This window comes from Culicoides brevitarsis, chromosome 2 (assembly GCF_036172545.1).
Source record: "Culicoides brevitarsis isolate CSIRO-B50_1 chromosome 2, AGI_CSIRO_Cbre_v1, whole genome shotgun sequence".
Taxonomy (NCBI): Eukaryota; Metazoa; Arthropoda; class Insecta; order Diptera; family Ceratopogonidae; genus Culicoides; species Culicoides brevitarsis.
Genome location: NC_087086.1, coordinates 9616645 through 9629354, shown reverse-complemented (window position 1 = coordinate 9629354; position 12710 = coordinate 9616645). Strand labels below are relative to the sequence as shown.

The 12710-nt window shown below is 28.2% G+C and overlaps 1 protein-coding gene across 1 annotated transcript in view; it reads left to right on the top strand.

The window, feature by feature from the left end:
* Window positions 1-12710, top strand: part of LOC134828478 (homeotic protein spalt-major-like) — a 57554-nt gene that overhangs the window by 8993 nt on the left and 35851 nt on the right. Inside the window, exon 2 of the mRNA XM_063841458.1 lies at window positions 6486-6527. Coding sequence (XP_063697528.1) covers window positions 6486-6527 — 42 coding nt within the window. The remainder of the gene's footprint in view (window positions 1-6485; window positions 6528-12710) is intronic.

Here is a 12710-nt window from a genome sequence, read left to right as displayed (position 1 = left end):
ATAACTTATCTTGGCACAAAAAATTATGATAAATAAATAATTTATAAACGTTTTTTTCCTACTATTTCTCGTAAATAAAATCTGAATTGAAACATTAGACAATCTGTATCGATGCAAAATGACCGTAAGAGAGACATTTCCTGTCGTTGTCATTAAACAAGCAAACGCATATCAATTTATTTATGAATTTATTGACATGAAGGCGCATGTCTTGCATGCAAGCAAAAAATTTCCATATAAAAAATATAACTCAAAAATAATCGTCCATCATTAAATTGAGTCCAGCTTTTAAATTATTATAAACGTCATTTTTGATACGATGACGAACGACTTTTTTTTCTCGATTTTATTATGATGTGTGATCACGAACACTCCATCTCCTTATTCATCATGAAAAAATCTGGATCATGAATTTTTTATATGAATTTTAATAATATAAAATAATATAATAAATAATAATAATAAAGTTAATAAAATGCCTCGAACGAGGTGCTCGCGTGATAGAATGCCAGCGAACGAAGACAAGAGACGCCGCGAGATATCAAACTTGTCAACTTTATAATGATTATTTTTGATTCCGCCAGTCTGACATCGATCAATAATAAATAAAAAAAAATATTCGCATAATTTTGCATGATTTTTAATATTTTAAAAAATTGAAGGTTTTTTTACGATTGCGATTGAAAGTTGCCCAATTATCGTTTATTTATTAATAAAATTGTCTTATTATTACTTAATTGCACTAATTTGTGGCAATTTTTGTAGTAATAATAAATTTTTACGATGTTAGTTGAAAATTCTCTTAGAAAAAGTCATAAACTCTTGTCCGTTAGAGCCTGCAGACGCTCATTCACGAAACAATTTTATTCACATTTTTATCTTTAATCGTAATTATTATGATTTAATGGATCATTGAATGAATGTCCGATATGAAAACGACGTCGACCGGTGTGGCGCCTTAAGTAAAACTCTTTCTTACTTGTTCTTGTATTTATAAAAAAAATAAAATTTTACATCAACCCACAAAAAAAAATTTTACAACATTTTTTCATTGGAGACTTTACTTACGTAGATACTGAATTATGATTTTATTGCATTTTAAATTTTTTTTATACATTTTATATCTTTTATGATTATTTTCCTGTGGCATCATCATTTCATTGTATCAACAACAATATTTTAATTCAGAACAGAGAAATAACATTTAATTAAGGGAATCTTTTAATGGTCTCACATGTTCTCTTTGTTGATGTTGCTTTGTGGTCATTTTTTTTTTCGTATTCATATACATATCGCTTATTATTACGAACGAGGTCGTGTATGGGAGAGAAAAACGGTCAGTCCCACGAAATCGTTTTCGTTTTAATTGATTAAATAAAACAAAACACAAAAAAATATATATTTTTATATAAATACACGACACATAATAATAAGTAATATGCAGATTGTCAGATTTATGTTCGTCGTCGTCGTTGTTCTCGTTTGTGTGTGGTTGATACAAAAGTGCAAACGCATTGTTTCGATACAAGGCAAGAGGAAGAAGAACAACGATTGGAAATGATTCTCTTATACTTTTTTTTTCGTAACATGTCGGCAAACCAAGTCTCAGAGATGATGGTCAACAAACAGCAACAACAACAACGAAACGGAGGTACATATTATATTTTTATATGATGGTCGTAAATATGAATGACAACAAGTCGATGTTTAGCAACAAAAATGCATTTAACGTGAATTTATGTGATTCATTTAAGATTTTTTTGTTGCATTTTGGAAGAAAAATTGAGTTATTGCGTTATATTTGTTGTCTGTCTGTTTTACTTGAAGAGTTGTACCTAATAGTTCTTTCTGAAGAAAAAGTCTTTTTTTCAAATTTATTGTTTAAGAAATATCTCTATTGATTTCAATCTATCCTTAATTTCTTTATTACTGAGACTCATATAAATCAGCTTAGTCGTTGAACATTCTAACACCTAAGACATCTTAGTTCCTTTGCCATGATATGATGATTTGTTCTCGACTGGGTTTCCTTTAGACTTTTTAGATTACATAGCCATATAGATGATACTTGAAAGCGAATTCACTTCTTATATGGTCGGAGTCCTTTCAGAATCATAAACAATGCGCATTCAATCCTGTGAAGGTCGTGAAGGGTTTTCATTATCAAGAGAGTTAGTCGATGATTGTAGAGCGGGAGGCAAAACCCGTAAAGTCAACTCAAGTGCCTAAAATTTCATTTCTTTCCTTGTCGCATTTGTAACATGATTTCCATAAGATATCAGTTCATTTTAAGAGCATCGTTTTGGTACTGCGTAATCCATATGTTTAAAAGATTTCTGACTCAATAAAAAAAATTTCTTATTGTGTTTTGGGTGATTTTTTCTGAATCCATGAGACTCAGGGCCTGAGTTTTCCTTTATTAAGTTATAGTTTCTTCAAAAAGTATGTTTTATCCAAAAGTACATTCCTGAAAGAAGAATATAAGCGAAAAAATATTACTCAATAAAGTTTACTTACCATTTTAAAGTATTTGAAATTAAAATGCGCTCAAGTTCTTGTGTTGATTTGGTTTCTCGCCAATTTTCTCTTTAATTTAACTCGTTGTTTGTTCGCCTCTTATTAATAATATTATATTGACAATAATGTGATAAATTCAATAAAGAAGTGTTTCAAGCTGATCCAATATGTAAACCATCTTCGTTTATTAGCCTTAATCGGTTAAATTCACACGAAAGGTTTTTAACGTGTTGATGAAATTTTAAATAAAACTTTTAACTTAAATGAAATTATCAACTTTTGCTAAAAAAAAAACTGAAATACACTGCCCTCATACTAAAAAAAATCCACTCATAATAAGCCCTATTTTATCCATTTCAATAACTTCTAATAAAAATAAAAATAGATATTTGTGAGCCATAATTTCTCATACACATTTTGCTCTTCCACACATTCAATTTAATTTATTTATGATCCTACTCTTCTACACCATTAAAGGCTCTCTCTGCAGACATACATATGAAGATATCATCTTTCGTATTTTCCTTTTTTTTCTTCGGTAGACACTCTGAAAAATGACACAAATTTTCCTCCGTACCGAAAATTGGCCAGTTATTATATTTTCATTATTATTATTGATGACCAAGACATAAAAAAGAGTATCTTGCATGTACGAACGAAAGTATCAGGGATAAATTTTTTATTTATGACCCAAAAATAATTTGAGATACAAAAAAAAAAAAGTGAGTGCTCTTTGCTGTTTGTTTCACAGCACAAATAAAACCGAAAAATTATTACTTTTTTGATTTGAACTGTAGGTAGATTGGCCAGTCCTTAACAATCGAGTTCTGATTTATGTGAATCATATTTAATGCCACACACGCAAAGTTATTATTTCATATTTGTATGAGAGAGCATTATGTGGGATTACATTCGAATTTGCGGAAAAATTATTATTTCTTATTTTGCGGAAAAAAATTATATTGACCGTCAGGAGAGTTATGAATCAATTTTTATGGGTCATATTTATATCTTTCCTTTTATTACACAAGTCAGGGGAGAAATTTCGTGACATTGATTTCGGGTGTCTTGAACATCTGTTGCGTTAAATTTCTTCTCGTTTTGTCGTTATGGGGGGAATCGACAGTCGTCAGACAGACATAAACAGGTGGCAAAAAAGCGAGCAATAAAAATCAATAAATCGAGGTCGTTCTTTGTAGATTTCTGAATAAATTTTAACGGATTTGTAACAGAAAAATAAATAAATAAATTAGAAATTCATGAAACAGTGAAAAAAAAAATTATTTCAATAAAAATAATTTTCTTTGCTATTTTGCACATTGCAACAAACAATCTTTCTCGCGCGCTCGGCGTATATGGCGTCGTGCAAGTGTAAAGACAAATAAATATTTGAAATATTTAGGTTTTAAATCTTTTTCTCGATTTATAATACGCGAGCAGCGAAAATAATACATTTGTGATGATTATGTGCAAACATACGCTCTGCATAATAAAACACTTTAAACGGTGACAGCATTTGATTTATTGATAAAAATAACTACTTAATCGCATTTCTGAAGTGCACAACGTATACAAAACTTTTTAATTTCATTTCATTTTTTTTTTGCTGTTTCTTTTGTTTTTGTCGTCGATTCTAAAATGTATTAAAAGAAATTAAATTGACTTTTTTATTTTGATGATGATTAGCGGGGCAGTGCAAGTATTAAGTAACGTTAATTTTGTATATTAAAAAGTAAAAGTTTGATTTTTTTTTAAATTTTTGAGAATTTTGAGTTTTCGTCAAATTCTGGGTCAAGTTCAAGAATTTAGTTAATAATAATTTGTCGACAAAGAAACACATTTTAGGCTTAAAGGTAAAACTTAAATTAATATCGACTTTTCGTAAAGGTCAAATAATAATATAAAAGATGTCAACTATGAAAAAAGTGAAGATTTTAAGTAAACTAAACTCACGATACTTAGTCATTACTCATATTCCATTGATATTTATGATCTCTCTGAGAAACTACCAACTGTAGCTCAATGGCATCTGAAAAAAAAGAACCGATAGATTTGTCTTCAATACAAATAGATCCAAACAAGATGTGTATGCAAGTCGTTTGAGTTTTTGAAAAAGATGATGATTTTAAGTCAAAAAAAGGAGCTTTGTTTTCAAATCAAAGAAGAAAAGGTTTCGTATCCTAATTTTATCACTGCAATTAAAATAATGTTGACCATCGCAGTTTTAATAGCATCTTGCCAACGAACTTTCAGCATATTGGACTTAATAAGTTGTATCATATTTTATGCCATACCTTACAGAGTACTTCTATACCGCAACCTTCCAAAGGAGAGATGATTTCTTTTCGTTTTTGATAATGTACTGCAGCTTCAAAAGATTTATATATAAAACTTCAACTAAGGAAACATTTTGACTAATTATAAATGAAATATTATAAAATCACAAAGTTTGAACTAATATGTAATTTTACTTATAAATTGAAACTTAAAAATATTTTTAAAATTAATCTTGTCACAATTTTAATTGTTTATTTTTTAAAGAATTTGTAAGAATATTTTTAAACAAAAAAAAATAATTTTTATTTTGAATAGTTCTTTCGAACGTTACATCATCATCAATCGACCCCTATAGAAATCGCTTATTAGAGTTATTTTATTGAAAGTTCGTCTCTCAACACTTCGCCACAAAATTAGAACCTTTTATCTTAAATTCTAATGCTGTGAGCTAAAAATATAGAAAATTGCACAATTGTGCCCTTTTGACTCTCGCACTATGTTCTGTTGTGTCTTCTTCTTCCATTTTGTCACATTTGAAGTATTTCCATCTCGAGACATTCATCTTTGCTCCTCATGCATGTGCGTTGTTCAACTGCCTCAACTACTCAATATATATTGTCACATGCATTTAATACAAACATAAAAAGATTATCGATTAAAAGACATATCGTGCATATTTTTGTGTGTGTTTAAATGCCTACAACAATGAGTTATAATGTATCTTGTCGCTCTCTTCCGAATGCAGTAAAATGTTGGGTTCTTCATCTACGACAATAAAATGCCAGAAAATATGTTCGACGTACGAGAAAATCGAAAAAAAAAATCGAGAAGAAAATCAATGTGAATACGACGAAAAAAAAAATGTATGCAGCAAATAACAAGAAGAGATGTAAGTAAATAAATAATTAGATGCAAGAAAAAAATTAAATACCAATCGAATCGGATTGAGACTCTTCATATATATGAAAATGAGACGTGAACAGTGCGCCATCAAAGCAATTTTTCACATTCGAAGCAGTAAAGTTACGAAAAATTTCCAAGTCTACCGTGCAAAAGAATTAATTCTTTCGATACTATTCTGTTCTTTGCACATACGTCATACACAGCTCCGTACGTGTGTAGGATACTAATAAGAAAATTAAATTTCGTAAAAGATAAAAATAACTATCGCACCATCATGTCATGCATACATTAAAAACATATTTCATAGCAATTAAAATATGCAGCAGCAACAACGCGAGGACGAAGACGACGACGAAAACGACAACAACTGCATAAAACGCAAGTAGCAGGCACAACATTGAATTTGTTGTGTATCGGGTCAAAGGTTAACTCTGAATCACTTGAATATATTTGCGTTTGTCGTCTTTCTCGATATACGTCGCACATTTAATTTAAATGGTAAATAAATAAAATTTCAGAAAAAAAATAAATTGTGAGTGTCTCGCTATGAAAGAAATGTAAAAAAAAATCAAAACATTTATTGCATTTCATTTTAGAAATAAATATTTGTAATTTATTTGGTTACAAAATGATTGTCTCGATGACATTCGTGTCTCTTTTACAAGTCGAGAAAGAAATTAAAGACAGGATATGAAAAATTCTTTTCGCTATGAGACTTATCTATTTATAAGACAACTTCTAATTCAAAAAAAAAAAACTTTAATCCAAATATTTACATTTCATTGCAGGAACCGGAAAAAGGGTTAACGACAGCTCAGAACTCGTTAACGGTAAGTTTACATTTAAATTATTAATTCATAGTTTAAAAGGCATTTTCTTAGAAAAATTCAAGTATTTTTGTCTGTCTGAAAAATTTTTATTTTAGTACAAAAAATAGCCGCAAATCTAAAGAGGCGCTGCCGAATTTAGCAGCGCCCCACTCTTAGAACGGCTATTTTCGGTACTAAAAATAAAAATGCAATTTCGTTAAACTACGACTTTCTCTTATTTCTTATCAAAGTTATAAAAAAATGTTTTAACAAAAAAAAACTAACATAAAATAAAAACAGGACACATCTAAATAGAAAACACAAAATACTCACATTTTTTTTTCTAACACGAAATTTATTTCTTCCTGTGAGTGTTCTTTCCTCATGTTTAGATTTACACACACACACAGAATAACGCCGCGCGCCGAGATTTGTGATAAAAGTCCTTTTAGTCGACGTTGAAACACGTATCAAAGTCGTGTCACATGAAAAATTACCTTACGTCAAAAAATAATGCAGGCAACACTCATATCACATCATAAAATCAAAATAAAAAAGTTTGTCCCTCACTTTTTTTCTCTGTTTCTAGTTTGTTATAAAAAAAAATATTTATTTCCACATTTGTATCAAAATACACATCAACATTCATTCATAAAAAAAAGTTTTTTTTTTTCGTTCTCTGAGGTCTTCAGCACAGCGCACACAGGACGACGCAAGAGATAAATGACATATAAAAAATTGACACAAAAATTATTTTTGAGTGGAAACATTAGTTAAGTAAATGATGATTTTTTTTTGTGTTTGTTTGAAAGGACATGTCGCTACCGCAATGCGTGGATGTGAGATGAATGAAGAGTGATGATCGTGTCATCATTACGATGATATGAGTTGTTTTTTTTCGGTGTGTTCCTTGATTTTTTATTAATATCCCTTGACATTATGAATTAAAAGCGTATTTATTAAAGAAGAAGTTGAAAAAAACGCAGGAAGTGATTTTTTTTGTGACGAAATGTGATGATTTGTGTCGAGTCAGGCGGTGAAGTTATCTGAAGTTTAATGAACTTTTATTTTTTTAATTGAAATTTTTAATTATTATTTTGATTCAGATTGATGGCTCAAAATTAGAATGTTTAATAATTTTAAATTAATTAATTAAATTAATATAATTAAATAAATGAAAAAAATTTAATATTATTATTATATAATAATAATAATATTATTAAAAAAAAAATAAAAATAATAAATTAAATTCTAAACAATAAAATTATTAAAAATTACTGAATTAACAAGAAAGCGATTTACAAATTTTAGAAAAATTTCAAATCAATCTTTATTAATTTTTTTTCAATTTATTTTTTTATAATTTTTTTTTAAACAAATTTTTCTTCAATTTTTCTAAAATTTAATTCAATATAAAAATTGAAACTGAAAAAAAAATAATTTAGATAGCTGAATTTAATAAATAAAATAACATTTAAAAAAAAATAATATAAACCCAAGTTTTATAAAAAAAATTGAAAAATAATTATATAGTTAAAATTATTTTCATTAATTACAAAAAAATTTTAAAATTAAACAAAAATTTTCAATTTATATGAAACTTTTATTACTTTATAAAAAATATAAAAATTAATTTATTAAATAAAATAATTAATAATTTTAATTTAAAAAAATATTGTTAACCCAAATTTTATTAAAAAAAATACAAAAAATAATTAAATAGTTAAAATTATTTTAATTAATTGGTGAAATTTATATAAATTGAAAAATTTTTAATTTTTATTACTTTTTAAAAAATTATTATAATTAATAATTTAAAATGAAAAAAAAACGAATCATTTTCAAATTTTATGTAACTTTCAATACTTAAAAAAAGCATAAAAATGGCCTGGTCGATACAAATCAAATAAATCCAATTAATAAAATTAAGTAACCAAAGTCTCTCACAAAGGTGTGGTGTACCCATACATTTCTATTCGATTATTGCAGTAACTTTATCATAATCTCTTCATTATTTTTACCGTATAGTTTTTTTTGTACTTTATATAAATTGACCAATACCATTATTATTATTAATCAGATAAAAAAATAATCATTAGTGCTACTTTCGAGCAACTCCCTAATTGAGAATCATAACTTCATTTCGTCGTCGCAACTTGCCTCAAATATGGTCTGTATGCCCAATTCCGTAAAAAAAAATAAATGATGATTAAAGATAAGCTGCAAAGGCAAAAAATAATATTGATAATAATGAATCATTTGACATCATAAATAAACGTTGATATCTTTCTTTGCATTATTTGACTTCTGTATCATTATTATTATTTTTTTTCTTATCCAATCCAATGGGAATCGAGTTTTAATTAATGTCGAAAATAAACGCAAATGTCCTTTTTCATTGAATTTTGTCTCTTTTTTCGGTTTATCGTCATATATAAGTAAAAATAAGAGACACGCAACTCTGATCGTGCTCATTATCTTGAGAACGGCAACAAAAATTCTTTAAATATACAAAGAAAAAAGAGTTGAAAACATTAATTTTTATTAATAATTTATTCATTTTTTCCTGTCGCTTCTTGAATTTTTTATGGGACCAAAAAAAAACAAGAAATTTTGTTTCTCTAAATATTTATTTTTGAATATAAAATTAAAATAAATAAATAAAAAAAAGAAACAATTAAAACGACCGAATATTTATTCTTATCTGATTCCGATAAATATGATCTTGCATGATAAGCAGAACCGGAGGAGTGAAGTTGCCGCTACCGTATGTGAGAATTAGTTGAATATTAAATTAAAATTTATTTGATTTTGTTTTGTTTTTGAGCGATATGTATAATAAAACTTTTTTTTTCGTATAAATAAAATATTTGGAACGCTTTATGGAAAGGAAGCCATTCAAGAGTGCCTCATTCCATCACCATCGTCATAATTAATGTTTTTCTACGTAAAAATAAAAAAAAATGTATAAAACAATAATAAAATTTGATACAAAAATATATAAGTATAATTTTATGGCTTCAGGGGATGTTTTAATAATCATCACATTTTTATTTGTTTCAGAGTTTATGTTTATTATTATCATTATTTTTATCATATATAAGTGTATTATATATTATAAAAATAACAAAAAAATCGTTTCATTCGTCATTCAAGTTGAAATTTTATTTTCTGACATTTATGTGTCTTTAATAATATAATAATAATGATATAAATGCTGGTTCTTATTTCTTATGAAATAATTAAAAATGATACAATGGCCTCCGGACTCGACAGCGATCCTCTTAGTAACACACTTCCTCGCCCTGAACGTTTTCTAGTTTTTTTTCTTCTATTTATAAACAGGATAAAATTTTCAAAAAAAAAAAACAACATAAATACTGATGGCGATGATATTTTTAATAGAAACATCCAGATACTTAATAAACAAATTGATGTTTAGTTTACAAAAAAGGCATTTCACAGTAGCGACGAGCGTCGAGAACAATCATCGCACATAAATTCATGTCTAGGGGCAGCATTTTAATTAGTAATAAAAAGTTATGCGCGCGGTCTGTTATTAAATTATGTTCCATGTGTTTTGTAAAAAAAAAAGTTTATTATCTCAACTTTTTTTCCGTTTTGAAGAATTTTATTGAAGAATGCATTTAATCGCGTAATTATTGTCAGTAAAAATTATTATGTGTGGCCAATTATTTGATCGTCAATTGTTTCTCATACATTAATTTCGACGCAAACATGAGTTTTAATGTACGTCGAATATACGGCTTCGAATTCGACGATATTCAAATTTCACTTCAAGTATCATTTTTGTCATCATGTATCGGATTAAATGGTATTTTCCTTGTAAAATTAATACCTTTCTACTTATTTTGTGACGTTACGTTATTAGTCTTAATACCGGCAGTAATGATCAGCAGTAATAAGGGGAGACTCGCACAGTAACATTTAATAACAAGGTTAAATGAGGTTAACGATGGAAAATTACGTACGAGACTTTCTTTTCCAACGGAAAATATCGCGTGTCTCGGATTATGACGAAAATAAAAATAGATAATAATTAGAAGGACGTTCGAGTAAAGTGTCAAATGACAGGGATTAAAATTTACTCGCAATTGTGTTCAAATTGAATTTCGTGTCGAACACGCTTCTTTTTCAGAAAAAACGAAAAATTTACAACCCATTCCGAAGATTAGAAACGAATTTTATGATTTCATATTTACATCAACTTAGATTGATGAACACCATAAACTTTGAAAAATCCCTCGCGCGGAATAAACAAATATGTATGTTGTCTGTGTTTGGATTTTTTACATTTCAGAAGTTACACTGCGGCAATAGAGAGAGATAAATAAAATTTTTCTTGTGTGCGAAAAATTTATCGGGAAAAATATTATTATTAAAAGTTTGCTCACGTAATTGTAATGTTTATTCATCTCTTATTTTCTTGTTTTTCATTTTTTTTTTGTAGCAGCAAATCGCGTAGAATGAACCCTTTCTATCTCTTTGGATTTTTACTCAGCTTGATTACTTGCTTTTTAGATGTTCGTTTATTGCCGTTAGAATTGAATTGAAAGAAATATCGGGGGATGTCAATAAACTGGAGGCTAGAAGTCATATTTTATAGATGAATAAAGCAAAGAAAAATTATTAGCAGTGTTATGATGGGGTTGGAGTTTGGCGGGTTTAAAATTGTTCGAGGATTCTACGAGAAAATGTTTTCTGAGTTTTAAGGTCTTATTGAAGCTCAGTAGGTTCGTTACACTAGCTTCAAATTTTTCTTCAGTAGATACGTGAATTTTAACATGTCTTCTTCATGGATCACAATAGGTCTTCGGACCGCGATGATGCATCCTCAAACCTAACCTAACCTAACATGTCAATAAGAATCATTACGGTTTGAAGATCAGCTTCAACTATGAGGTTTCGATGAAGACTAAAATATACTTATGCAGAGCGAAAAGATAACACGTTCGTTTTGTTCAAGATATCAAACCAAAGAGAGCGAAAACAAGCTATTAAAGCAAGCTTCACAAGATGATACAAGTTAGTAATTGTTTTTGAGTCTTCCAACTTTTTAGTTCTCCAAAACAAAAAGATAACACGTTCGTTTTGTTCAAGATATCAAACCAAAGAGAGCAAGTGTTCAAGCAGCTGTTCAGTTTTTGAGTCTTTCAACTTTCCAGTTCTCCAAAAAATAAAATTTTAAGTTTAAATCCAATTTTCTTTCCAATCGACATCTGAAAATAAAAGCAAGTTAAATTATTTTAAATTAAAAAAAAATAATTTTAAAGTTCTCATCCCCATTCTCAGCTCTTTAAACATTCTTCAGCTCTTTAACAATTTTTTGGCTCTTCAAACATTTTTCAAACAATTTTCAGCTCTTTAAAGACATTTTTAATGTTAAGTTTTGTAGATAGTCTTCAGCTCTTGAAATTTTTGAAAGTCATAAAAATTCAAGATTTCGAGCTTTTGATCCCGTTCTTTCTACATTCCGTAAACTACAATCCCCACTTTTCAATTTTCATCAAATATCGACGCGGCATTAACTTTGCCAAATTTTTATTTATTAACCCTGAACTTCCATTCAATTTTTCTTCTTTATGAAATACGTGAATTTTATACACATTTTCTTTTCAATAAACTCCAATGATAAAGAACCTATACAGGAAAAGTCATAATAATAATCATCGCATCTTTTACTCGAACAGTAATAATAATAATTTTTTACCCTTCCTTTCCTCCTTCTTCGACGTTTTTTTTTTGCATATTTTTCGTATACTTTTGCAAAACAACCGAATGATGTTATTATTATATCGACGAATTTTCGATACGATCTCGCATGAAATTTAATGCTCCCTCATTCCTCGTCATTTACAACAAAGGCAGTAGTGACTTCTCGCTTTTCTTGTTTGTCGTAATATTTCCGTTTATTACTCTGAAAATAAAAGTTAGAAACTTTTTTTCACCCTTTATGTTTAATGTTGTTTACTTACACAAAAAAGTAAACGTGAAATATGAGAAGGAGGACAAAAATCATAATTTTCCAAACCATTACCCGCATATTAGGCAGATTCTTATCGAATTTGTAATTGGAAAATATGGCATTAGGTACGGGGTGTTGTCATAAAAAAGATTTTTGATTTAATTAAATTTTTAAAAAAATAAATGAATGAATATCGTCACATCTCGTTCTGTTTCTCG